The 27,554-nt window shown below is 36.5% G+C and overlaps 1 protein-coding gene across 2 annotated transcripts in view; it reads right to left on the bottom strand.

Annotated features, from left to right (window-relative positions):
- The window catches only part of LOC136037339 (fatty-acid amide hydrolase 2-like), a 206,635-nt gene that overhangs the window by 4,591 nt on the left and 174,490 nt on the right, over positions 1-27,554 (bottom strand). For both annotated transcript variants that reach the window (XM_065720010.1, XM_065720011.1), the window contains one exon: positions 15,033-15,215. In XM_065720010.1, coding sequence (XP_065576082.1) covers positions 15,033-15,215 — 183 coding nt within the window. The remainder of the gene's footprint in view (positions 1-15,032; positions 15,216-27,554) is intronic.

The following is a 27,554-nucleotide window of genomic DNA, read 5'->3' as shown; positions in this document are numbered from 1 at the left end:
ATCATGCAAACTTCGAAAGAAGCTCATTGGATCAGTAATCATCAGTTCTAGTGCCTCTTTAAAGATTCAGAGTGATCGGAGGGTGGATACCCCCCCCCCACTTTATATTTTCCCGAGATACATCTGATAAAAAAATTTATATGGTCTTCTTGTTGTCGTAGAAACTTCAAAAAGGCTCATTCGATTAAAAATGAAGGGACTAATGCCACTTTGAATACTCGAAAATAATTGGAGGGAAATTATTTTCCCTGCAATTATTACGCCCACCATTTCCCCAAAAATATCTAATCGCAATTTTGAGATAATCATTTTGTTCAGTGTATTTAAAGGTCTGGAAATTATGTCTTTGAAGATGACAACCCCCCAACAGTCCTCAGGGCAAGGGTCGTAAGTTATGCTAAAGTTTTTATAGAAAGGGTGGTCGTAGAAACTTTGGAGGGGAATCATTGGATTGGTTATCAGATTTTCTAATACCCTTTCTAAGATTCAAGTGATCGGAGGGCAGAACCCCCCCCCCCACCTCGTCTTCTCCCGAACTGCATCTGACAGAAATTTTGAGAGGGCCATTTTTTGTCGCAGAAACTTAATAAAATGTTCGGAAATTGAAAGGACCTTTTTTAGTCAAAAGTGATTGGAGGGCAACAAGCCCTCCCCTTCCACACCAATTAATTCCCAAAACATTTCTAATAAAAATTTTGACACAGCCATTTGTTAAGTGTAGTTCAAAGGTCTGAAAATCATGTATTTGAGAATGACACCCCCCCACCCTCAGCGCAAGCGTTGTAAGTTACGCCCCGAGGGCATATAAGTTTTTATCGAAAGGGTGGTCATATAAACTCTGGAGGGGTTCATTTGATTGGAAATCAGATGTTCTAGTTCCTTTTTGGAGTTAAAGTTGGGGGCAGCAAACCCCCCTCCCCTAAATTATATTTTCCACAAATGCATCCGATAAAAAATTTGCGACGGCGATTGGGTCAAAAATCATCCAAAGATCATATAACAGGCCTTTGGGCTGGACAGAATCCCCCCCCCCCCAGAGTCTTGGGGTAAGGGTGGTAAGCTATGTCCCAGGGGTATATACGGTTTTTATTGAAGGGGTGGTCGTGTGAACTTTAGAAGAGCCTCATTTAACTTTAATGTACAGTTATAGTTCCCTTTTAAGAGTCAAGCATTACGGAGAGCAACTAACCCCCCTACCTAAAATCTTTTTTTCCAAGAACGCATTGAATTGAAATTGTGAGACAGGCATCTTGTTTCCAATAGTCCGAAAATCATATAACAATGTCTTTAGGGTGGACACAATCCCCCAGAGCCCATGGGCAAGAGTTGTAAGTTATGCCCCGGGGCATATAGGGTTTTCATGGAATGCGTGTTGGTTTAAGTTTTGGATCGGATGCAGCTCATTTAATTTGAAGTCCAAAGTTTTAGTGCTTTTTAAGTCAAAATGTATTAAGTGCATTTAGCTCCCCCCCCCCCCAAGCCTATCATTGCCCAAAACATACCGAATTGAAATTTTAAGAGATCGATTTTGTTCAGCCTTGTTGAAAGGTCCACAAATCATTTCTTTGGGGATGTCAACCTCCACACAGTCCTGAGCACAAGGGCTGTAAGCTAGGCAATTCGTTAATTGTTGACACACACTATATGTTACTGAGAAAGGTATACACGTTTGAACTTTACTTTCCAAGAAGACGAAGGGCATTCAGCTGAGCCTTTTAGAGAATGTTCAGGGGAGTGTAGACCTAAATCAAAACATGCTATATGTATATAAGGTTTATCAAAAGGTTGTAACACAGAAATAACTTAGTATAATAATTTGGAAAATCCAGGATATAATAATAAGGGATATTATCAAAAATAAGGGATATGATCAAAAAGGCAAAATTTGCATGCTACCAATACTACTACAACTACCACCATTACTACTTCCAGATTACCCTATTTTACAGTATTGAAGGAAATTCAAGCTAAATCAAAAGACACTATGTGCATGCAAAATGTTAAAATAGCGTATCTCAAGAATTGATTTGGGTGTTAAGTTGGATCTTTCAGAGAATGCTTAAAGAGGAAGATCATCTCACCAAAAGGCAATATGTGCACCCTACCGCTACTATTACTGTTACTACTGCATTTATTACTGCTGCTACAACTACTACTACTTTTATTTATACAAATTGTAAGACTAAGGGCACTGAAACGAAAATTTGATAACATACAGGTTATCAGAAGGGTATATCAGCAATGTCATGGCAACAACGGCCAACTGTATTAAGTTGAAACGTCAAGGAATTGATGAGAAGGACGTTCTGCTGATCAAAAGGCACTATGTTATACTATTAATAGTAATATCAGCACTACTACTGTGACTACTATTACAACTATGCCCAAGGGTATGAAGGTGAAACTTTCAAGGTTTTTTGAGGGGGGAAGATGAACTGAATCACAAAACGCCGTCTGTATATAGATTGTCAAAAGGACGTAACAGCAATATAGTAGGAACAAATTTGTGGTGCGAAGTTGAAACTAACAGGGCTTTTTGTGAGGGATGTTCAACTAACCAAAAGAAAAAATATTTTAATCCTTATCCTACTGCTTCTACTCATAATACTACTACTGTTACTACTGCTGCCACTAAGGCTTAGGGTACTACAATTCTAGGCTACTAAAGTTGCTATGCACATACTGCCACTAATGCTGCTACAACTATTGCTGGTGTGCAAGCTAAGGGTATTAAGGTGATGCTTTTAAGGAATATTTAGGCAGATGTTGAACTAAGTCAAAGCAAACTATGAGCATATAGACCTTCAAAAAGATTACAAATCAACATCTGAAGAACAAATTATATTATTAAGATAGACATTTAAGGGTAAGTTGTGGGGGATTTTGAACTAGCCAGAAGGTACGATGTGTATACTTTTATTACTACCACTATAGTTAGTGTAACTAATGACGCTAAGAGTATTAAAGTGAAACTATTAGGGAAAGTTTAGGAGGAGTTTCAATTTGACAAAAAAACTCTATACATGCAGGTTTTCAAAAGAGCATATAAGCAACATAGTAGGCAGCACCACTGCATAATAGCTAGAAATATCATTGACAATGTTAAAGGAGCTAATTCGATTCAAATTCGAATTAGAAAGGTGCCCTTTCTAAGACTAAAAAGAAATTGGAGGGCAAGGAGCCCTTCTCTTAAGCCCATTCATTTTCCAAGCACATCTAGTCAAAATTTTGAGGCAGTCATTTTGTTTAGCAGAGTAGAACGGTCCAGCGACTATGTCTTTAGCGATATACGGTATGCCAACCCACCGAAATCATGCAATTGGCCCGTTATGGTTTAAAACTAAATGTTGATTTCAACTAAAATTAAAAGCATTGTGTTTATGGTTGCCAAGAAAACACCACAGCAATATATCGAGAACAACTGCGAGCATTAAGCTAAAACTTTTGGGCTAACACTATTACTACTTCTTCTCTAAGAATTTAAATTAATAAAAAGAGTGGAAGTGTATCCAGGTTGTCAAAGAGCATATAAAGAATCTTTTTGGAATGATATTGTTTTATTTTTTTGGTCAACTTCAGGAGTTATAAAATTAAAAGAAAAAATACTGTTTGTGTGAGGAATATACATTGTTGAAAAAGTTTCTCCAACATACAAATAGCTGCCCAAACTATGGATTTTTATAGAAAAAATTGAAAAGATATAAAATGTTTTTTTCATGAAAAAGACTACGTCAATAAAATACGAACAGACATTCATTTAAAAAACCTTTCAAACAAAACAAGTTTTTTAAAGAAAAGGAAACAGCTTCATTAAGCCATAAATGAGTGAAAATAAAGTCAAATAATCTTCCAAGCGTAAAACTACCACAAATCACTATCGATAAATAAATGAAACTCAAAACCAACAGAAATCACAATAAATAGCCGAGTCAAACTCAGAACAGGCAAAAATTAACATTAGTAGGGCTGATAATCCCGATGCCTTCTCAAGACCAGAACATAATTTTTGTTTTACTGAAAACAAAACAAGTTTTAAATGTTGCCACTTTTTTTAGTCTCATAAATAAAAAATTATCAAAACTTTAAGAAATAACTATCAGCATAAATGTCAATTTAACTGACAATCCAAAGTCATTTTTTTTTCAGTAAAGCGCAAATTATTTTCTGATCTTTAGAAGGCAGGGGGGGGGGGTCAAATTAAAATCAGGTAGTTACGGTCAAGTACCTAAAATCAAGTAGTTGCGGGAAGGAAGCCATGGTTTAATTGTAAAAAAGCCAAGACAAAGCCAAAAGCCAGAGCCAAGTGCGAGTGAGTGAAAGGCAAATCTGGCATAAGCCCTTTTTAGGACTGCATAAAAATGATTTCATTTAGGTTGCTGATAGATATGTCTATCATCCATTCGTCCATACATCATTTTTAGGGCAGAACTAAGGGAGATAGTCATAGAACTGAGGGATGAAAGATCAGATTGATTGTGGGTTGACACGTGACGGACAATATCTACTGGCCTTGTAGGTAAATGGGGGACAAAATTTGCTTAAACTCACAGGCGAACAAGTGTCCTACGCCTAATAGGCTTGGCTGCGTCATAGGATTGACGCATGACCAACAGGTCCCTGGATTCACAGGCGCATAGTGAGACCTATAGTGTTCCGAGTGTTTGGTTAAATGGCACGGATAAACGGCGGGAGTAAGTATAACTCTCTTATTGCAAGTACTTGTGTGTTAGCTTTTGGAAAGGCAGATCCTCCTTGAGTCTCAGGCAGGTTGACCAAGAATTTTGAATAGACGCAGGGCCATTAATTTGTCTGGAATGAGAGGCAAAAAAGTGTCCAAAGCCCAAAAGTGGGGCCCCAAATACCTAGAATGTCAAGCAGGCAAGTGACCCGATTCACAAGCTCAGACAGTTGATCTAACAAAAATTCATTATATATTGGTTGACCAATGAGTTGCCTGAATTTGTAAGGCAGCAAGCATCTAATGCTCACTAGGGGGAACCGCATGCCTTGAGTGTCAGGCGAATGACAAAATTCACAACAAAAAATAAGTTTTTGACTGTCTAAGCTTGTGTCAGGCCCTCCTGCCTTCTCGAAACAGGTGGGGGATCAAAAAAAAAAAATACCATCATCATGGTAATCTTAGAGCATCGGGGGTAAGTTTTCAAAAATAAATTTAAAGCTTTAGTGCCCTTCTTGAAGTAATTAAAGAACTCATACAAAGGCAGTGCCAAATTCAACCATTTTATACCGCAGAACGGAAAGTTCTAAGACCAACAGAAAGTTCTGAGATAGCCAATTGGTAGAGAAATACCATTAACTTATTTATTGGCTTCAGAAACCCTGAGCCCATGTGGAGCCCATTCGTCCCTAAAGTCAAATACGATTCATACAAAATAAGCGATTAGTAAAGACGTTTATACTGTAATAGACTACAAATGGTATATTTACAAACAGACTACCAGGGTAAAAGCTTCAAAAAGTGCATTTGTAGGCCTTAATTTAAAAAATTAATGATAGTTCTTTCAAGTCAATATCGAGTAGAATTCCTCCTCATGACATCCTTCATTTCAAAGAGTATATCTAGACAAAGTTTGCAATATGGATCCTGATGGGTTGATAGCTCTTAATTCATAAATATTTTAAGGGGAAATAAAACATTCACTTCATTAGTTCATATGCTTACCTGCATAGATTTGGAGTGTGGAAGAGGAGTATCCGACGGGAAAAGACTTGCCCGATGACTCCCTTTTGAATGACTCTCTAATAAATTAATGATTTTGGCTTTTTAAACCCTCCCCCTAGGCCCCGCATACTCTTTACACTGTAGGTTTAAACAAATCGCAATATTGATCGCACCCTCAATGGAGCAAAATGAACACGTAGAGTAGCATATATTTGTTTAGTACTTTTCCATGTACTTCTTACTTTTTGTACTTTTTATATTTTTTTTTACACTTTCTGCACTTTTTTTAAATATTTACAATTTTTGTATATTTCTATAGTTTTCATTTACAGCGGCTACAAATTCCCATCGCAGGTTGTATTCATCAATTTCTAGATATGTTAATTTACAATGTGAATATTGAAACATGGAAATCCAAAATCAAAACATGATTGGCATGTATTTTATAAACAGTATGAAAGTATATATTCATCAAACTTACAATGTGAATATTGACATGTAATAAAAAAAAATCTTTTTCGCATGCTGACCAATGGTCTGCGTTACACAGGTACCGATCTCCTGATTCAGTGCCTTCGGCCGGGAGTGCAATGCGTGTTTGGGAGCAAATCATCCGACGCTTCTGGTGTTTCTCCCCAGGTTCTCCAGGCACCCAATTAGACCTAGGTTGACTCTGGCTGAGCTTACAGGGTTACACTATTGAATCCCCGTTCCAAACCAAATAAACAGCGACAACAGGACTCGAATCCCTGACCTCAGGATTTCAAGTCTAGAGCGCTAACCACTCGGTAGGACGGCCAAAATCAAAAGATGAGTAGTAAAGTTTTATAAACTGTGTTTGATATTCACTAAATCTAGCTAAAAAGGGTTTTAGGTCACTTATTACAAATATAAGGCTGTATTTACAATTGTTGAATGCCCTGAAACGATGCATAGTTTTTAGCATGCATACTTCACAGAAATCCTTTAGTTTTGACCACATTAATATGAACATTTTCAGAGCTTATTGATTTTAAATCTAAGGTTAATGCTGCAAAAAGCAAAACACAGCACGTAGATACCTCCAGTGGCGGAATTTTCTAGGGGGCAAGGGGACTGCCCCCTTCAGACCTCAGTTTGCCCACCAGCTAAAATTTAGTTTCTGCAAAAAATCTTGTCAAAACTAAGATGAGCCTGCATAATACAAGCATCCAGAGAAACAGGTCAGTTTTGTTTAGTATATATCTACCTTATGGTAGTATATGTTTCATTCTTCATTTGTCACTGTCATTTTTACTTGGTTTGGGAAAACTGGCCCCAACTTCCCCCCCCCCACCCCACCTCCAGGATTTTGACGAAATTTCAACACTGGGGACCTCATAAATGGCATTTGTTTTAAGATGGCATTTCAGGGTTTGTGTAAGTTAGCTAAGTCAGGGGGAACAAAAACCAGAGGGTCTAAATTCGTTTTTAAATAATTTAAATAATTTCTTAGACTCACTGCCTTTCCATTCACAAAACTAAACAATTTAAAAAAAAGAGAAAAATAAAAACGGATATACATTTGAAATAAAAAAAAAAAAAAACAGTGAAAAAAAAACAACAAGCTTTAAATAACAAAAATCTAGTATTTCGACTCCCCGTCCAGGAGCCTTAATCAACGTAAAAAAGTGAATTTTGTTAAATTAAATACAATATATAAAGAAAACAAGAGCTAAGAGCTCATATGGCACTTGTGACGAGGTCGGAAGAGCCGAGAGCTCATATGGTACGAGGTCGGAAGAGCCAAGAGCTCATTTGGACGAGGTCGGAAGAGCCAAGAGCTCATTTGGCACTTGTGAGAAGGTCAGAACCTAAAGTTAAACTTTATAGCACAAGATCCTTCTAAATATCAAATTTCATTAAGATCTGGTCACCCTTTCGTAAGTTACAAATACCTCAATTTTCAAAATTACCTCCCCCCTCCCAATTCCACCAAAGAGAGCAGATCCGGTCCAGTTATGTCAGTCACGTATCTTAGACAGGTTTCTATTCTTCCCATCCAGTTTCATCCTGATCTCGCCGCTTTAAGTATTTTCTAAGATTTCCGGTCCCCCCAACTGCCCCCCCCCCCAATTACGTTTGATCCGGTTGAGATTTAAAATAAGATATCAGAGTTACGAGGTCCTTCTAAATATGAAGTTTCATGAAGATCCGATCACTCCTTCGTAAGTTAAAAATACGTTATTTTTCTTATTTTTCAGAATTACCCCCCCCCCCCCCGCAATTGAGCGGATCCGTTCCAATTATGTAAATTACGTATGCAAGACTTTTGCTTATTTTTCCAACCAAGTTTCATCCCAATCCTTCCAATCTAAGGGTTTCCCATCATTTTAGGTCTCCCCACCCCAAACTTCCCCCAATGTCACCAGATCCGGTCAGGATTTAAAATAAGAGCTTTGAGCCACGATATCCTTCTAAAAATCAAATTTCATGGAGATCCAATCACCCATTCGTAAGTTAAAATACCTAATTTTTTCTAATTTTTCAGAATTAACCCCCCCCCCCCAACTACCCAAAAGAGAGCGGATCCGTTCCGTTTATGTCAATCATCTATCTAGGACTTGTGTTTATTTTTCCCACCATGTTTCATCCCGATCCCTCCACTCTAAGTGTTTTCCAAGTTTTAGGTTTCCCCCTCCCAACTCCCCGCCCCCATCACCAGATCCGGTCGGGATTTAAAATAAGAGCTCTAAGACACGATATCCTTCTAAACATCAAATTTCATTGAGATCCGATCACCCGTTCGTAAGTTGAAAATACCTCATTTTTCTAATTTTTAAGACTTACTCCCCCCTCCCAACTACCCCAAAGAGAGCAAATAAGTTCCGATTATGTCAATCATGTATCTGGGACTTGCGCTTATTTTTCCCATCAAGTTTCATCCCGATCCCTCTACTCTAAGTGTTTTCCAAGATTTTAGGTTTCCCCCCTCCAACTCCCCCCAATGTCATCAGACCCAGTCGGGATTTAAAATAAGAGCTCTGAGACACAATATCATTCCAAACATCAAATTTCATTAAGATCCAATCACCCGCTCATAAGTTAAAAATACTTCATTTTTTCTATTTTTCCGAATTAACCGGCCCCTTCTCCCCCCCCAGATGGTCAAATCGGGAAAACGACTATTTCTAATTTAATCTGGTCCGGTCCCTGATACGCTTGCCAAATTTCATCGTCCTAGCTTACCTGGAAGTGCCTAAAGTAGCAAAACCGGGACTTTAGGTTTTCCCCCTCCAACTCCCCCCAATGTCATCAGATCCGGTCGGGATTAAAAATAAGAGCTCTAAGACACAATATCATTCCAAACATCAAATTTCATTAAGATCCAAATACCCGCTGATAAGTTAAAAATACTTCATTTTTTCTATTTTTTGCGAATTAACCGGGCCCCCACTCCCCCCCAGATGGTCAAATCGGGAAAACGACTATTTCTAATTTAATCTGGTCCGGTCCCTGATACGCTTGCCAAATTTCATCGTCCTAGCTTACCTGGAAGTGCCTAAAGTAGCAAAACCGGGACCGACAGACAGACCGACAGACCGACAGACAGACCGACAGACCGACAGACAGACCGACAGAATTGGCGACTGCTATATGTCACTTGGTTAATACCAAGTGCCATAAAAAGAAAAAAGTAAATTAAAATCAAATCTTAAAAACTTCCAAAATCACACATTTCCAATAGACTTCTGAATACTTTAAAAATCCATAATTAAGATTCAAATCCTTAGGTTTTAGAATTAGCAAAAATCCAAAATATTATTTTTGCTTTAGAAATTAACAAGAAGTGGAGAAAGAAGAGACAAGAGTTTTTTTTTCTTAATGGAATTATGTTCTCTAAATTTTGAGTTATTTTTTTTTTTTAATCGAGCTGCTTTTAATTAATTTTCACTGTAAATTTAGTGCTAAAAAAAGGAAAAAAACAAGAACAGGTTCCTTCAACGACAGAACTTTTCTAATGGTTATTAAAGTCAATGATTGTTATTAAAAGTAAAATAAATTAAATTAAAAGACAAATAAAGTATAATAAAACCAACACACAGGAATTAATTTAAAAATACTTTGTGTTCCTAATATTAGACGGTTTCCTCTAGAATATTTAAATTTATAAAAATGAAAAGAAAGGATTCTAAGAAGGAATTATGATGTTAATTTCATAAGCATTTCAAATAGTTGTAAGACGAAAATTTATATCAATATTCAATCTTATCTAAATTTCAAAATAATTCAAAACTGCCACATTTCACTCAAACCTAACAAAATTTAAAAAGCCATGCATCATTTACATTTGGCTTTGAAATGGATTCAAATCATCTTCCAAAGTGGATCCCTTAGGGAAAATCTCTCTTGGCATTCAAACATTCATAGTTGCATGAAAACTCCCTTAGATTCTGAAATTCAGAGAGAGTACAACTTTTGATAAATCAAGTTTAAATAGATTGTTGAGATACAAATGCCTTACCGAAAATACTATGTCTGAAGCTTATAGCTTATGTTAATTGTGAGCAACCAAGTACCCTAGTTCCACCGATACCCATAGATATTCTTGGATAGAATGAAGTCAGTATAAGTGGTCAGGATTGTCACCACTACAAAACAAGAGCTAAGAGTTCATATGGCACTTGTGATGAGGTCGGGGAAGCCAAGAGCTCATAGGGCATGAGCTCTGGCTAAATTCGAAGAATCAATATATTGATTTAAAAGGAAAATCAGAGGCTTAATGCCAGTCGGGATTTAAAATAAGAGCTCTGAGACACGAGGAACTTCTAAATCAAAATTCATTAAGATCCGATCACCTACTCGTAAGTTAAAAATACTTCATTTTTTCAACTTTTTCCTCTCCTTTCAGCCCCCAGATGGTTGAATCGGGGAAAACGACTTTATCAAGTCAATTTGTGCAGGTTCCTGACATGCCTACCGATTTTCATCGTCCTAGCACGTCCAGAAGCACCGAACGCGCCAAAGCATTGGACCCCCCTAACTCCCCCAAAGAGAGCGGACCCAGTCCGGTTACGTCAATCACATATCTACCACATTTGCTTATTCTACCCACCAAATTTCATCCCGATTTCTCCACTCTAAGAGTTTTCCAAGTTTTCTCCCTCCAACTCCCCCCAATGTCTTCAGATCTGGTCGGGATTTAAAATAATAGCTTTGAGTCATGGGTTCCTTCTAAATATCAAATTTCATCAAGATCCGGTCACCCGTTCTTAAGTTAAAAATACCTCAATTTTTCTAATTTTTCCGATTTAACCCCCCCCCCCAATTCCCCCAAAGAAAGCGGATTCAGTCCGGTTATATTAATCACATATCTAAAACTTGTTTTAATTCTTCCCACCAAATTTCATCCCGATCTCTCCACTCTAAGCGTTTTACAAGATTTGCCGTTTCCCCCTCCAATTCTCCCAATATCACTGGATACGGTCGGGATTTAAAATAAGAGCTTTGAGACACGGGATCCTTCTAAATATCAAATTTCATTAAGATCCGATCTCCCATTCGTAAGTTAAAAATACCCCATTTTTTCAATTTTTCCTCTCGCTCTAGCCCCCCAGATGGTCGAATCGGGAAAACGACTGTTATCAAGTCAATTTGTGCAGGTTCCTGACACACCTAGCAATCTTCATCATCCTAGCACGTCCAGAAGCTCCGAACTCACCAAAACACTGGAAATCCCCCCCCAACTCCCCCAAACACCAAATTGCCACTGAAATGCATATGAATAATGAAGCAAATTTTGTTGCAAACGTTTTACATATTTTTTTAAGCTGATCCAAATCCAAGATAAGGGAGAAAATCTGTAGACCTACTCTACCTCCACCTTTTCAGGTTTTTCATGAGCATGAAACAGTCAGTACAGATATGTTATTCTAGACTAGAAACGAACGGGTTGTTTCCCGCCTCTTTTACAATTTGTTTACAGAGCGTACACTCAGACATTTTTCTAAACTCGACTTAACATCAAGCTGCCAAAATCGATGACTTAGTGTGTCTTGAAACTGGCAAAAGATTGTCTAGATTTGACGTTACCTGGCACGTCAATTGAGAAGGGGTAGGGTAGCGGACCTCTAGATTTTGAAAATATCTTTTATTGGCATTTTGATAGAAAAATGTCTTTTTTTTCGGGGTATTTTCATTGAAGGAGATTGGAACAATATAATATTCTTTCTTTGATTTTGAAATACCTGAAGACAGCGATTTTTTAAACTATGAAGTTTTTAAGGCAGTGTCACATTTTTGTCAGTGTTGCCCGGTTGAAGTGCAAAAACAAATAATTAGAACTAGTTGGTTAAGTTAAAACTGACTGAGCTTTTCGTCCGTAAATATTCATACATTAATAATTTGTTCATTCCCAAAAACAAGTACAGTTTCGAAGGAAACCTATACGTTCTTAAGCTGTTCGATGTCATTTGTTTTTAGCGCATTATTTTTTAATCCACGTGTCTTTTTTAAATTTTGGCACCCGCTACTGTCAAAAACTGCATAACTTCACTTGGAGATTTTTTTCGTTTAAATTTGTACTCCCGATTTATCCAAGGTTTTTCATAAAAATTGGTTGTCTTTTCTTCACTTAACCAATTCAAACCACAGGATTTCATTTTCACAGTCTTTGATACCTGGTGGCAGAACCCTTAAAAGGGGAGGGGCAGCCAGGGCAAACTGCCCCAGGTACAGTGGCAGGGGGTAGAGGGTGTCACCACTGGGGGTTGCCCACTTTGATCATGTTTTTCACTTTGATTCGGCTTTTTTTGCTTGTATTTGAGTCGGGATGGGGATGCTATAACTAATTTTCCCCGGACACCACCAACCCTAGGAACGATTTGGCCTGAAAATCTCTCTTTTTACGCCTACGTCAAATATTGGCTATATACCCAAAAGTTCTGACACTGCCTTGTGTGACAGTGTTAGCATGAGGTGGCTAGCTTGGAGTTGTGACGAGTTATTAGCAGTAACAGTAATAGTCTATTTAATTTTTTTTTCTGTATTAGTTCTTCATTCTTTCCAACCAAAATTTCTTTTGATTTCTTTTTTCTCTTTATGTTGTCGTTATACGTTAGAGTTTCTAATATCTAATTTCAAGGCTATAGGCATTAGAGGCTCACTGAGGATCAAATCTTAAATACTAAACCCTAAAACAACCCCAGCCACAGCACCCAGGGCGTCTTGCTCCGGTTGCCCTCCCCTCCCTTTGAGCGGTTCTAGCGCCAAGTACCAAATACAGTGAAAATGAAATCTGGTTGTTAGAATTGGCTAAGTGAAAAAAGGACAAAGAATTTTTATTAAGAACCTTGGAAAAATCGGGAATACTAAATTTAACGACAAAAATCTCCAATTGAAATTATTTAGTTTTTGAGAGTCTCTCTGTACTGACTGTCCCAAACTGATGAAAAACCACAAAAAGGTGAAGTATACAGTAGGCCTACAGGTTTTTCCCTCTTACTTTGGTTTTGGATGAACATAGGTAAATTTTCAACACGTTTGCAACTTCATTAAATTCACTTCATTATTCATATGTACTTCACTGGTGATTTGGTGGTTTTTGTGATTTATTAGTGTTTTTCTTGTGCTGGTGGCAACCCTGACAAAGTATATTGACTTCATGCTACCTATGAATCCCTTTGGGTATCGGTCGAACTAGGGTACTTGTTTGCTCACAACTAGCGGGGCTAGAAGCTTCCGCTATAATAAGGCATCTATTCAACTGGATTTATCAAAGTTGTACTGTCTCTGAATTTTAGAACCTACAAATGTTTGAATGCCAAGAAAGATTTTCCCCAAGCGATATTACAGTAGCCTGCTATCCATGCCATAAAATAAAAGAAAAACGGTAATTTTTCTCATCTTTCAAGAAAGAGGATGTAGGGGAGGGGGGGTTAAAAAGATTACATTTTAGGATTTTCCATGAAAAATCGATTGGCTACCTAAGAATTTGCATTCCCTGGCATATCCAACCTCTTTGGGCAAAAATTCATTTTTCTGGCGCAAAATTCTGGCACTTTGTTATGGCAAAATCTTTTTTGTTGCTTAAAAAAGACACTTGTTGGAACTTCCATTCAAATAAGCCCTCTCCCTATGACTAACTGGTTCGACAAGTTGTCTTGTCAAAAAAGAAAACACACAAGGAAAAGTTGTTTCACAAGGAAAAGAAGACCTTTTAGTGTCTTCTTTTTCGTTGTGATTTTCCTTATTATTCAAGGTAGAGGCTGGAAACCTCCGGCTAGAGTTTTGGACAATAGTAAACTTTTGATATTTAACCACCTCCTCTTTCAGATATTCTAAGCTTTTGTGAAATACCCCAAAAATGTTTTTCGCAATAACCTTTTACTTTCAAATTAAACCAGAATAATATTTCCAGTTGCTGAATTTTCGTTCTTTCTCGAAATTCCCATTAATTCGTTTTCATTCTTTTTCAAAATTCCTAAAAATTTGTTTCCGCAATAAACATTTAATTTTAAGATAGACCGCGATAACACTTAACGTCTCTAAATCAGTTTCAAACGACAATTTTCTTTCTCCTCAAATAGTTTTTTTTCAAAAAACGCTAAGCTTTCGGCTACTATTTGCCGCGGTTTGCTCTTTACTAGGTTACAGACATCGCTGCAATCATGAAAATCCATTCTACATTTAAAAAACCAAAAACGAAAATTCTGATCAAACTAGGATATGAGATGAAAACATTTTATAGTTGTTTTGAAATGATTGGTTTTTCATTCTTTTTACCAAATGTTCTGCCAGGTATTATTTTGAGAAAAAGTACTAAAAATAGCACAAATGTTTAGCAGATGGTAACACTTTATTTATATATTTTTGTACTACAGATGCTCGTCAGCATTGGCCTTTTTACACCTGTATTTATAAGCAATTTTAGTTTGGATACAAAATAACTAATGTGTATTTCTTGTAATTAATATGTTTTGAGCAATAGCAGGGAAACAGGGTCAGTGACAGAAAATACTTGTTTGAAATAACCATATATAAAAAAGGGATTTCTAGCAACTTCCCTGATTTAACTAATTGATACCATATTATAAGTTTAACCTAAATATACTACTATTAATACGATTACCAACAACTCACTGCATCACCAAACCACCTGAGACTCCTCCCCACCCAACCTATTCAAAGCTTAACCCTTTACCTCCTTCCATGAAATTCCATTTTGCTTGAGATTATTCATTCTGACCCATACCCATCTTATTCGTCAACGACTTGCTTTTCGTTTGGCCTAAGATGGATCCCTTAAAAGCACAATCTTTAGCAAATCATAAACAAAATTCAATAAAAACTCACTCAAAATACTAATTCAAATACTTTAAGTTGAACTTACTTGTAACCCAACAGGAACCCCGTTTTGACCAATGCCCATAGGGACTTGTGTGGCAGGCAGTCCTAATACGTTGAAAATGGCGGTGTAAGAAAAGTTGAAAGGTCGGCAGAGTGGTTGATTATGGTAAGGAGCGGCAGTGGGGTGGGTAGGATACATGAATATACCATTATCACCTAAAAGAGCCTGGAAAGCAAAATAAAAGTCAAATAAATATGAGCAAAAACTGAAATTTAACGATGTGTATGTCAAATGGATCAATATTGTTAATAAGAGTAAAGGATAAAGATCCACCTGAGCCATTGCTGGCGCATAGGGCGTCGAGTCGACGTTTCAGTTGCTGAGTGTTTTTAACAGAGACAAGTGGCAAGTTTGTCGCCCAACCTTGCTGCAGCGGCGATCGAACCCGGGTGCACTGTATTGCCAAGGAGAGCATCAATGTACTGTGCTACAATAGGTTATATATTGTTAATATTTGATTTTTATATTTTAGTTCGAAACTTACTCAGTGTTCACTAAGCTGCGCAATACGAAAAGTAAGATCGAAACTCGAGAAATGGCGATTTTGCGACAAGTAGTACCATCTGTGGCAGACACTGACACGATAAAATGTTTACAACACCGGAATGATCTGTTTCAGATCTATCTATCAACCGAGGCAAAATTGTGATCATACTTACACTTTTTCTTAGAGAATTATCTAGACTTGCTTTAATAATGGGGAAATGTTCCGAGAATAGCTTCTTCTCAATTTTCTTTTTTATAGTATTTTTCTAAAGGTGGGAATTTAATATTTTGGTAATACGTGTGACCATACAATCGTGAGGTCGTATAAGGGTAATTTAAAACTGGATCTCATCTCCCCTTATGATCGGGAGCCGTCTTAATCACAAACAACGGAAGAAGGAAAAAAAATCTAAAAAAAAAAATTCTTAATGTTAAATTTGGAAATTTTAGAGGCCTTATGCCGCTTTTAGACCGATTATTCGCGAAAAACCGACGATTTGACAATCAAAAATGACGATTCGACCATTTTTTCGATACAATCGGTCGTTTTTCTTGGTGTCTGAAGAGTTAAAATGTCAGACCACGTGAACAAAATTACTGACTTGTTCACCACTGTTCAAGGGTATATGCTTCCCTATGACCCAGCAGATATCCAGTTCGAAAAGACAAAAAAGAAGGATAAGATTTTGAAATACTTTAGTGTTAGTTAGGTTACGGTCGAAAGCGGTGGCAATGGAAAACAGTTTATTTTCAGACAAAACCGGTCTACCCAAACTCGCTATTTGCAGAAAGGACAGAGGCCGTGGCCAAGAAATAATTAAAAGACAGGGGAGGAATAAGGGCTTGGTTTTCAGAGGGGACAAAACACGCGGTCATTACTGAAGAAGAAGAAGAAGAATAAGAAGAAGTAGTAGTTTATTCAATGCAATTCAATACAAAATACAATACAAAATGGAAATACATTTCACTTAATCCCCCTCGAAAGGCTTCATGGCCAGGGATACAAGGGGGATGCACATGATCATTATTGCTAAGATCATAATTTCTTTTCAGGTTTTGAAAGGTGGTGGGCATCAAATCAAGTCATATGGTTTATTCAGCTATATACCTGCTGAAGCTACTTTTGACCCTAGACTTACATGGAGCACTACCTTTAACTTTGAGGAGTCTTGACTTTGTGTTTATACAATATATACAGAGTGCAGGATGGTTAAGTTTTGGTTAAGATGGTTAAGTATTTATCTGGAAAGCTATGAACCACTGTTAAAGCATTTGGATTTACTTAAGACATTGTTTCTCCTACTTTGACTTTTTTAGCTGGTATAATTTGGAATTTGCCATTGGCGCTAGAACCTGAGTGGAATGTCTATGAAAACACCTTATAAGTTAGCCTGTCACCTGAAGGTGTGGGGTGGAGTTAGACACATACTAAAAATTTAATTGTGGGAAAAACTATTTAATTGCAGAAATATGGCAGAAAAAAAGGTCACGAATGTTGAGAAGAGTGATACATGGTTTCACTATAGACATTCGCTTTGTTTGTTTTTTTCTTATGTTGTAACATGAGTGCTGGAAGTTTTTTTTATAATGTGAGTTGTTCTTATTTATTTTTTTTTATTTTTCGTGTGTTTAGTTGTCGTGTTTCTTTTTTTTTGTGTGTAATCTTTTAAAAACGATTTTTTTGGCGTTTTCGCTCTTTTCGTTTTTTTTTTTTTTTTTTTTTGTTGAGACAGGCTCCTGGCCGTGGGGCCAAAATATTCGGAATATTTTTAAATTCAAAAGTTTTTTTTTGCTTTTATATTTTGTTCACTGATTTATTGAAATTAAAACCCATTTTTTCTTACTTAATGTTGGGCAAAGAGAGTGTAGCAGTACTCTGAAAGCACTTGATGTCTTTTGAGATAAATGTGGCCAACGACCGCTTGGTGAATGTGGCCGCGACCGTATTGGAAAATAGGGGTATTAAGATTACCACAGAGATTACACATTTTTCAAGGATGTAAGTGAGGAAAAGATATAGGTGAAACTAAAAAACGTCAGAGTTTCCACTTTTACTAAGTTTTAAGGAGGTCTATTGAATTCGCGACCCATCTCCCGACAAAAAAGAATATACTAAAACTTTTCTTGGTAAAATAAAAAATCGCTGAAAGTCTGTAAAAATCGGTTTTAACTTGGCGGGTAATACACACAAATACATTGCATAGTCTCCAAGATAGAGTCAGCAGGATATTTCGCCCCAATTATGGCCGCCCTTTCCCTACCTGAGACCAAATAATTACACATCTGAAAAATAATAAGTAGACAAAAACAAATCTACCGGAAGATTTTTTTCACTTTTTCATTCATTTCCAAAAAAAAATTTTTTTTATACCTTACCTTAGTCACCCTTAAATTAAAAACATAATAATACAAATAACTAGTGACCAAGTCCGTCGAACTGCAGGCGCAAAAAAAATGTAGGATATACTCTTTTATGAGGATCAGAGAAAATTATTTTGTCCCCTTCCTCCAGTAGAAAATTTGAAATTGTCTTGTTCCCTTCCGAGAAACAAAAATGTCTCCGAAATTTCAACTCGAACCCCCAGATTTGAAAAAAAAGCAGGGACGAGCTGCCGAAGCTATAATTCGAGAATGATCAGTTACGAAGACAAAAGATTCCACTTCCTCCACCTTAGTCGAATTCTAATATCGATTTTTTTTTCCCCTAGATGTATTTTTTACTCAAAAAGCAATATATTTTTAATATTTTACTTTTCATTATAATATTTTCAATATTTTGTTTTGGGTATAACGATATATGCCTGGCCAAATATTTACTTTTCACAAATTCTTCATTTTGATACACAGAAGAAAAAAAGGACACAAGGTCAAGAAGGGTAGGGTGGTGGTGTGTATGTATTATGGAACAGATAAAATGAATACAACGAAGAAACAGATAAAACAGACAAAGTAAAGCAAACACAGAAGGCAAAACTCGTCTGTGACTATCACTTTTGTAATTATCACTCATCTGTGATTATCAAAGGGCTTAACTCATCTGTGGTTTTGGAAGAAAGTTTTCACTCATCTGCGATTATCACTTTTGTAAATTATCATTCATCTGTATTTATTACAGAAGGCTTGGCTCATCTGTGATTATCACTTTTGTGATTATCACTCATCTGTAATTATCACAGAAGGCTTCACTCATCTGTGATTTTAGAAGAAAGGCTTCACTCATCTGTAGTTTCACTCAGCTCTTTTTTTCGCCGATACTTCCCAAACTGATTGTCACCATTGTGGTAGTAAATTTTAATGTCGTTTTTAATCCTGAAAACAATCTAACATACTACTGCTACTACTAACAACTCACAGCAGCACCAAGCCACTTGAGACCAGCACAACTACATACACTCCGCTTCCATCCCAATCTATTCAAAGCTTCACTCTTTACACCCTCCCAGAAGGTTTTCATTTCCCTTAAGTCTTTGTTTACGATGTCCTCCCACCCCAACCTTGGACAACCTGCTTTTTGTTTATCCCAAGACGGTTGGCCAACATATGTTAGCTATATTATTATTTTTACATATATCAATAGAGTGTAAATATTAATTCCTCTTTCGTGATTAAGAGCATCATAACAAAGTAAAATGATATTACCGAACATTGGAAAACTGGATAAAATTTGGCAAAAAAATAAGAAAAAAAAAGAAAGGCTAGAAACGAAGATAAGAAGCTCCAACAACTTTGACTTTATGCCAGTTTTGTCATTCCAGTGATCTAATAGAAACAAAAATTATTTCCTAACCATCGAAAGAACAAAGCTGTTTTTCAGAGTTCTCTCTTTAGAAAATAAAAGGTTCCTAACCTTGAAACTTTGACTACAAACAAGAAACCTACGAACGCTGAAGTTCTTTGTTCTCACTAAGAAAATTTAATTGAAGTGGAAAGGCAACTTCCTCAAAGTAGGCGTCATAATATAAGTAAATCCATTTTATTAGATCATACTCTTCAAAGAAGTCAACAAACTCGCTCAAAATAAACGAAAATGAAAATTATTCTTTTGAAAAAATTCGTCCTTTGGAATAATCATTAATTACATTTGTTACCAATTCATTTATTGGGTTTTGGAGATAGCCATCGAAAGGGTAATAGAACAAGCACTGTATTAGAGCAGCACTAGAATTAGAACAGCACTAGAACAGCATTAGAAAAGAACAGCACTAGCACTAGTGTATATTAGAACAAGCACTAACAACTGATTGCAGCACCAAACCATATGAGACCATCACAACTGTGAATGCTCCAACCCAATCGGTACTGCGAGGAGGTACTACTCCCTGTGAGGAGGGAGTCCTCGCAGGATGTTTCGATTCCCTGTAAATCCTTTTTTTAATTCCATCTCCCAATCTCGTCCGAGAACATCCAATTTTTTGCCCCTGGTGGACGGCCAAAAAGGATGACTTTTAGCATCTATCATCCTTCATACGTACAACGTGGACTAGTCATCTTCACCTTTCTTTCATTATAACCTTAGAAAGTTGAATTGAGGCGCGTTTTTCGCAGAGCTTATTGTTTTACGTCCGACCAGCCACCAAAACACTGAACACTAACAATAAAACCTACTCTTCCTTACTCCTTCACCCTACTGTTCCCACAGATGTTTTCCGAGCACTCTACCAAAGCATTTTAAGAGCAACAAATATGGCCAGTTGGCAATAAAAAGAAGCCAAGCTTAAGCTTAAAGAGCGAGGGGTTGAGGAGTAGGGGCAGCCCACCCTGGCATACAGGATAATTTCTGCTTGTTTAGAGTTTTAATGTCTTTCCTTACTTTCATCTGAAAAAAAATGTATTTATCTTTTATGCGTTTTTCATACCATATGCATGATACTCATACATATTAAGGGTGCTATCGCTTCCTGAGCCCCTATTCTTTACACGGAAGTTTAACTTTCGCAGAGTAATGCTTCAAGGTAAACGATTCATATACTCTATTTACTTTACAAAAAAAAAAAAAAAAAAAAAAAAAAAAACAAAAAAAAACAAAAAAAAAACAGAGTTATTCTAAATACACTATCGTTTCCACAATTAAAGGGAGCTTTCGACCCCTCCGCAATCACACCGCAGGCCCTATCTTATATTCATCCATACTTCCAAATGAAGAAGGACAAGTTAAATAAACAACTAAATGTAACTCCAATCCATCTCAACCTCTTCTCCTGGAGAGTTTGGAAACGGAACTTCTTCTTCTGGAGAGTCCTGGAGAGTTTAGAAAAAAACACTTTCAGACCCCAGGTGCTCCCCCTTTCCTTCTAGAGCTGGTACAACACTATGCAATACTTTATAAACGTTAGTCTTATTGGAAAAACGGTCTATAACTACAGTAAATTCCTAATGAACTGCATATATGTTAAGGGTGAGAGTTACACCGCAAGCCAGTCAAACCCATGAAACTGGGAGGCTATATTGATACTCTTTCAACAATTTTTCAAAAATTTTGCTCTATAACATTACAGCCCTTTTCGGGCTAAAATTGCTATTGTGTCAGAGAACATTTTATAAATTATCATATTGCGATTTTTACTAAAAAAATGTACTAGATTCTTACATTTTTGCCCGATTAAGCCCTCTTTCGATCATATTGGACTAAGGGTTCAAAACGACATCCCTTGGAAAAAAAAACTAAACACGCATGCTGAGAGACCCTTCCCTGAAATATAAATATATATATATATATATATATATATATATATATATATATATATATATATATATATATATATATATATATATATATATATATATATATATATATATATATATATATATATATATATATATATATATATATGTATTTTTACATAGTGCCCTTAGGATCCTTATGCGTGCCTTCAATAAAAAAAAACATGTTTTTTCAATTTAAAGTAAGGAGCAATATTAAAACTTAAAACGAACAGAAATAATTACCTGTATGAGGGGATTTGCCTCCGCGTCAACACCTCGCTCTGTACGGTATAGTTCGAATTTTGTTCCAATTCTTTAAGAATGACCCCTGAATCACAAAAGCCGTTTAATTAAAATATATAGCTCTTTTGAAAGTAATGAATAACTTTAGCGTAAACATCGAGGTATTGACGAGGGGGCGAACCCCTTCATGTACGTAATAATTTCTGTTTGTTTTAAGTTTTGATATTACTCCTTAATTTCAGTTGAATAACTTGTTGTTTTTTCTAATTTAATTTCTGATCGTTTTTTAAATAATTCGGCGAAATCAGGCAACCATTTCATGGAAAATTCCCTTTCCCCATGAAATATTCCTCCATTGAAAGATTCTCCACCGTAGCTCCTTCCCTCCTCCCCTCTACCGGAAAATCCCCCTGAAAACGTCTGTATGGTTCACAGTTACCAATACTATATGTAAATGAAACGGGTCCGGATACACGAATCTCTCTCTCTCAATTTATTAACACGTCAGTGCAATATTTTACTAATATGCCCCATAAATGCATCTTCCAGATCCTAGGTCATTTTATCCATGGCCTACATTTCACACCTCCTTAGTTCATATTTTAATGTTTTCTACACTTCCTTTACATTCCTTTTGTTTTCATATGATCTATCACTCAGATAATTCTTGTGCAAGCCGCTTCTCTTCACTATTAAACATAAAGCTTTTTCACTAATATTCTTAGTTGCAATCGTAACTTTCTTCCCTAAGACACCCTTAGCAACTTCACAAATTGTTTTCCTGAAATAATTCCATCCATCTTCCACATTGACAAATCTAAGCTCTCCAGTTTACTATTCAACTATTCCTGAAAAGTGTCTATACTCTTTCAAAATTTTAACTTTAAGTTAACCCTAGACACTATCAGAATGTGATTTTTACTTTTAACATCGACAACAGCATTCCTATGCGCCCTAGTATCTTGTATTGATCCTGCCAGTCTTCGGCTTACAATAATATAATCAATAAAGTTTGCTGTCTTACCATCACGCAAATACCATCTTAACTTACGGGCCATTTACAACCAAGCACCGTATTGGTTATAACTAGATATTGCTATACCTACAAAATGGCAACAGTCTGTAGCCATTTCTGTTTTCTTTTCCTACATCAAATTTACCTACGCTAGGATACCATCTATCCCTATTTCTACCATCCTGGGCGTTAAAATTTTTATACATTTCCATGCCTTTAAATATTATGATACTACGGGGAGGCAACCAATAGTAGACAAATTAGCTAGGAAGAGTTTTTCAGCCTGAAAACACCCACCAAAACAGACTAAGCCCATAAAAATTGTCCATTAATCAGTATCCTATGTTAATGATGTTTCGTTTATTTCAATAAAGTAACTCTTTTATGAAATTAAATAAAAAAACAAATTTTTCAACTAAAACTAAGGGCCTACATTAACATTTTAAATAAACAAAATTTGTCAATATATGGGTGGGCTTCCTCCTTCTACACTAAAGTTAAAAAAAACCCTCTCTCTCTACGTTAAAGTTGGACTTTTTTCCCAATTCCTTAAGAAAGACTTCATAAACATTAGGGACGTTTAATTGGAATAAAAAGCTTTGTCAAAGCAATTGAGACGTTAGTATAATGAGCAAGGGACTTCGGAGGATGCAGCCCCACTCATATATGGACTAATTTTTGTCTTTTCAATGTTGTACCTGTACTTTAAATTGAAAAAAAAATTATTCATTTTTTTTTTAATTTCTGTTTATTAATCAGATCTTGGCAGAAAATTCTGCTCCCTCAATGTGATTTCAAGCACCATTCCTCCTGCCACTCTGCAACCACCACTATGTTATGTTATGACACTCTTTAAAAACAGGTGGTTGCAAATTGAAACAAAAACTTATTATTCTTTTTAAACGGCCATTGTGTTTCAGGAGTCGTCCTTAAGGAATTGGAACCAAAAATTCAAAACTTTAGCGTAAATAGCAAGGTCTTGAGGAGGGGGAAACCCCTTTCTTACACCTAATAATTTCTGTCAGTTTAAGTTTTGATGTTGCTCCTTACTTTTAGTTTAAGAAACTTCTTTATAATTTAATTTCTGATTACTTTTAATAACACCAAGAAATCCGGAACCCCCCCCCCCTGAAAACTTCCTTTACCCACGGAAAAAATCCACCGTGGAAAGCTGTTGTCACGTAAAAACGCCCTCCCCCTTTCAAGGGAAATTCCCCCAAGACGATCCCATTCTAGTTGAAAATTTCACCCACGGAATTTCTTGCGGATGATCTGGGGTGAAATTTTTTTCTTAGCGCACTTTCATTCGAAAACGACTTTAATATCTGACTTTCTAAAATCATGCCGGTAATCCCCTTCTCGGGTGGAAAAATTTCACAGCAATAAGGCAACAAAAGGGTGTTTTACTGCCAAAAAAACAGCAAAGGTTTTTTAGGAGGGGGGGGGGGGGCAAGAAATTCTAGAACACGCATCAAAAATGTGAAATTGATATCTACTCCCTTAAGATTTCTGGGAATATTTCTGGTCTACGCTGTTATTATGAAAGTAAAGAAACACTAAACCCCAAAATGAGCAGAGTTTATTCCGTAGAGGAGGAGGACTGTCCCTTCCTCATCAACATCTCCACTTCAAGGTCACAGTAATTTCGGAATGTGCTCATTGGATCAGAAATTGAGAGTTCTAGTCCTTTGCGTGGGGGTGGAATTTACCGGGGGGTCCATGGAGGGCTATTTTCTAGCGGGGATTTTCTGCGTTTTTTAATCTTCAGGGGATTGAGATTTTTCAGGGGGGGGGGGGTTAGCACCAGAAACCGAAAAAGGACAAGCAAAGATAAAAAAGAGCGCTAATTTGTTTAATAAAAAACACGCATCAAACGAGGCATGTTCAATGCCGATAAAAACCAGAAAAGAACAGAAACGTCTAACAATAAGAAAAAAAGGATTGCGACTTATCAAGTGAAGAAGAGAAGGTGAAAATCACAGTAAAAAACGAACTAAGTTATAACGAAGTTTACAGTAAAAAACCGAGCTCTAGTCCTGCGATACTCAAGCACCAAGGAAAAGAAAATGAGTTTTTTTTTTTTTTTTTTTTTAACAGTTCGTGGTAACGAACTGTAGTAAGGAGCGACCCGGCTCAATAGTAACTAAAACTCTAAAAAATGGAATTTTGATACTAATAGCTACATCAAAAGAATCGCATTTTAATGCTGAATTTAAATATATCAGTTTGATCAAGTTTAGTCTTACCTATCAAAAGTTACGACCCTGAGAAAGTTTGCCTTATTTTAGAAAATGGGGAGAAACACCCCCTAAAAGTCATCGAATGTTAACGAAAATCACACCATCAGATCCAGCGTATCAGAGAACCCTGTTGAAGAAGTTTCAAGCTCCTATCTACAAAAATGTGGAGTTTTGTATTTTTTGCCAGAAGGCAGATCACGGATGCGTGTTTATTTGCTTGTTTTTTTTCCCAGGGGTGATCGTATCGACCCAGTGGTCCTAGAATGTTGCAAGGGGGCCCATTCTAACGGAAATGAAAAGCCCTAGTGCCCTTTTTAAGTGACCAAAAAAATTGAAGGGCACCTAGGCCCCCTCCCACGCTAATTATTTTCCCAAAGTTATCGGATCAAAATTATGAGATAGCCATTTTATTCAGCGTAGTCAAAAAACCTTATAATTATGTCTTTGGGGACCACTTACTCCCCCACAGTCCCCATGGGAGGGGCTACAAGTTACAGACTTTGACCAGTGCTTACATATAGTAATGATTTTTGGAACGTGTACAGACGTTTTCAGGGGGATTTTTTGGTTGGGGGAAGGGTCGAGAAGAGGGGGATATACTGGGGGAACTTTCCATCGAGGGATTTGTCATGGGGGAAGAAAACTTCCATGAAGGGAGCGCAAGATTTTCTAACATTATTAAAAAAACAATAAGCTAATTTATAAGTTACGTATGTCTTTTACTAATAAAACATTCGTAAAAATTAAAAGTTCTAGCTGCCTTTTTAAGTAACCAAAAAATTGGAGGGCAACTAGGCTTCCTACCCCACTCCTTTTTTTCTCAAAATCATTCGATCAAAACTATGAGAAAGCCATTTAGCCAAAAAAAAAAAAAAATATGCAAATTTCGTTTTAATTATTCCTCTGCGGAGAGCCAAAATCAAAACATGCATTGATTCAAAAAACGTTCAGAAATTAAATAAAAAAAACAAGTTTTTTTTAACTGAAAGTAAGGAGCGACATTAAAACTTAAAACGAACAGAAATTACTTCGTATATGAAAGGGTCTGCTTCCTCATCAACGTCCCGCTCTTTACGCTAAAGTTTTTTACTGTTTTAAAAAGTAGAGTTGAGAGAAAGAGTCAAACTTTAGCGTAAAGAGCGGGACGTTGATGAGGAAGCAGTCCCTTTCATATACGAAGTAATTCCTGTTCGTTTTAAGTTTTAATTTCGCTCACATAGTTGTTTGAGAGTGTTTCCCCGCTTTCCGAAAATCGAGCGAATCCTCTCAGATTTGAAACTTTTGGTGGGTAAGTTCAAACTTAATGAATTTATATATTTAGAATCACCATAAAAAACTGATCCTTTTGAAGGATATTTGCTAGAGTATTTAGGGTTTCGTTTACTATTACCACAAGTTGCTCCTTACTTTCAGTTGTTACAACGAGCTGTTTGATTAGCTTCTAGTTTGCAGCTGTTTTTTTTATCATGACAACAATTATATCCCTTCAAAATTTCGAATTAAGCATGTGCACAGAGCGAGAGCCCCATCTCTCTAAAATCCCGACGCTCTGAGAGCATTTTTGGGAATGTTCAATCATGCTGTTACAAGGCTTCTGTATCAAACTTATAACCATATTTTTTTCGCTATTTGCAGCCGTTAAAGCCATGTGTACTGGAGATTTTCAAAATTGCCTTGGGTTTGCAGAATTACCACAAATCAAGGTAATGATAGTTCTCGGACTTCAGCTGAAAATCACCGCTCATCCAGATTTCCTGGTTTAGAAGAATCTGGGAGTCTCAGAGTGAGCTGGTCCCGTTTTTAGCACTCTAAATGTTTACTTTCAGCCTCCCTGATTGATAAAATCTACTGGTTAATACTTTACCTTTTTTGTATATACCTATAGTTGTTTTTGTTTATTTATATGTTATTGTCCTTATTAGGTTCTTGCTGATATACAAGGTTGTTTGATTGACTGATTTATCCTTAATATAATATGTTTTTTTTGCGCTGTTTACTTAGCCCCCTCCCCCAACAGAAACAAAGTGTTACGTATGAGCTTGTCTAAGCAGAGGCGTCACAAGCTAAATATTGGGAGAGAGCAATGGACTTTACAGATTGGATGGTTATTTTTACCAACTGATTTGCGTGATGTTGCTATTTAATTTTAATAGTAGTTGCTATTAAAATCACTCCTTTTTTCACAGACTGATACTGATTTTCTTTCACAGATTTAGGTTACTTATTTCCATCAGCCCATTTACCTGATTAAAAAATATATATATATATATATATATATATATATATATATATATATATATATATATATATATATATATATATATATATATTGAGCGAGTATAACAGCGGTGCTTTGCGCCACTACTTTACTGTTTTTTTTGTCAGCCGACTGAAAAACGTTGGGGGAGGGGGTCTTCACCCGTTTCTGCTGCCCCTTGTCCTAAAGTTATGTTGCTCCAGGTCGTAATATAAATATTACATACAGTGAGTTTCCTTTCTTTTTTCTTTACAAAATAGATTATCCCTAACGTTAACTTTACAAATACATTAAATATTCTCCATCGTTTGCTTTGATTTCTCCCAACAGGGACTCTAAAACTGCAAAGCTTGGCACCGAAATGTTCAAATTTCGAAATCAATTTCTTCATTCGTTTCGCTATGTAATATTGCTGTCAACATGAATTCAATAAAAAAAAAAAAAAATAGTCATTTGTTTTACTGGGTCATAAACAAAAGAAAAAAAATGAAATGAAGGGGCTGGTTACTAAGTCACTTGGTGTGCTCCAAACGAATTGAGGGCACTAATGCACAAACTGG

The sequence above is a fragment of the Artemia franciscana genome, chromosome 16, assembly GCF_032884065.1.
Source record: "Artemia franciscana chromosome 16, ASM3288406v1, whole genome shotgun sequence".
Classification (NCBI taxonomy): domain Eukaryota; kingdom Metazoa; phylum Arthropoda; class Branchiopoda; order Anostraca; family Artemiidae; genus Artemia; species Artemia franciscana.
The sequence above is the reverse complement of the archived record's forward strand: the minus strand, read 5'-3'. Positions and strand labels throughout refer to the sequence as shown.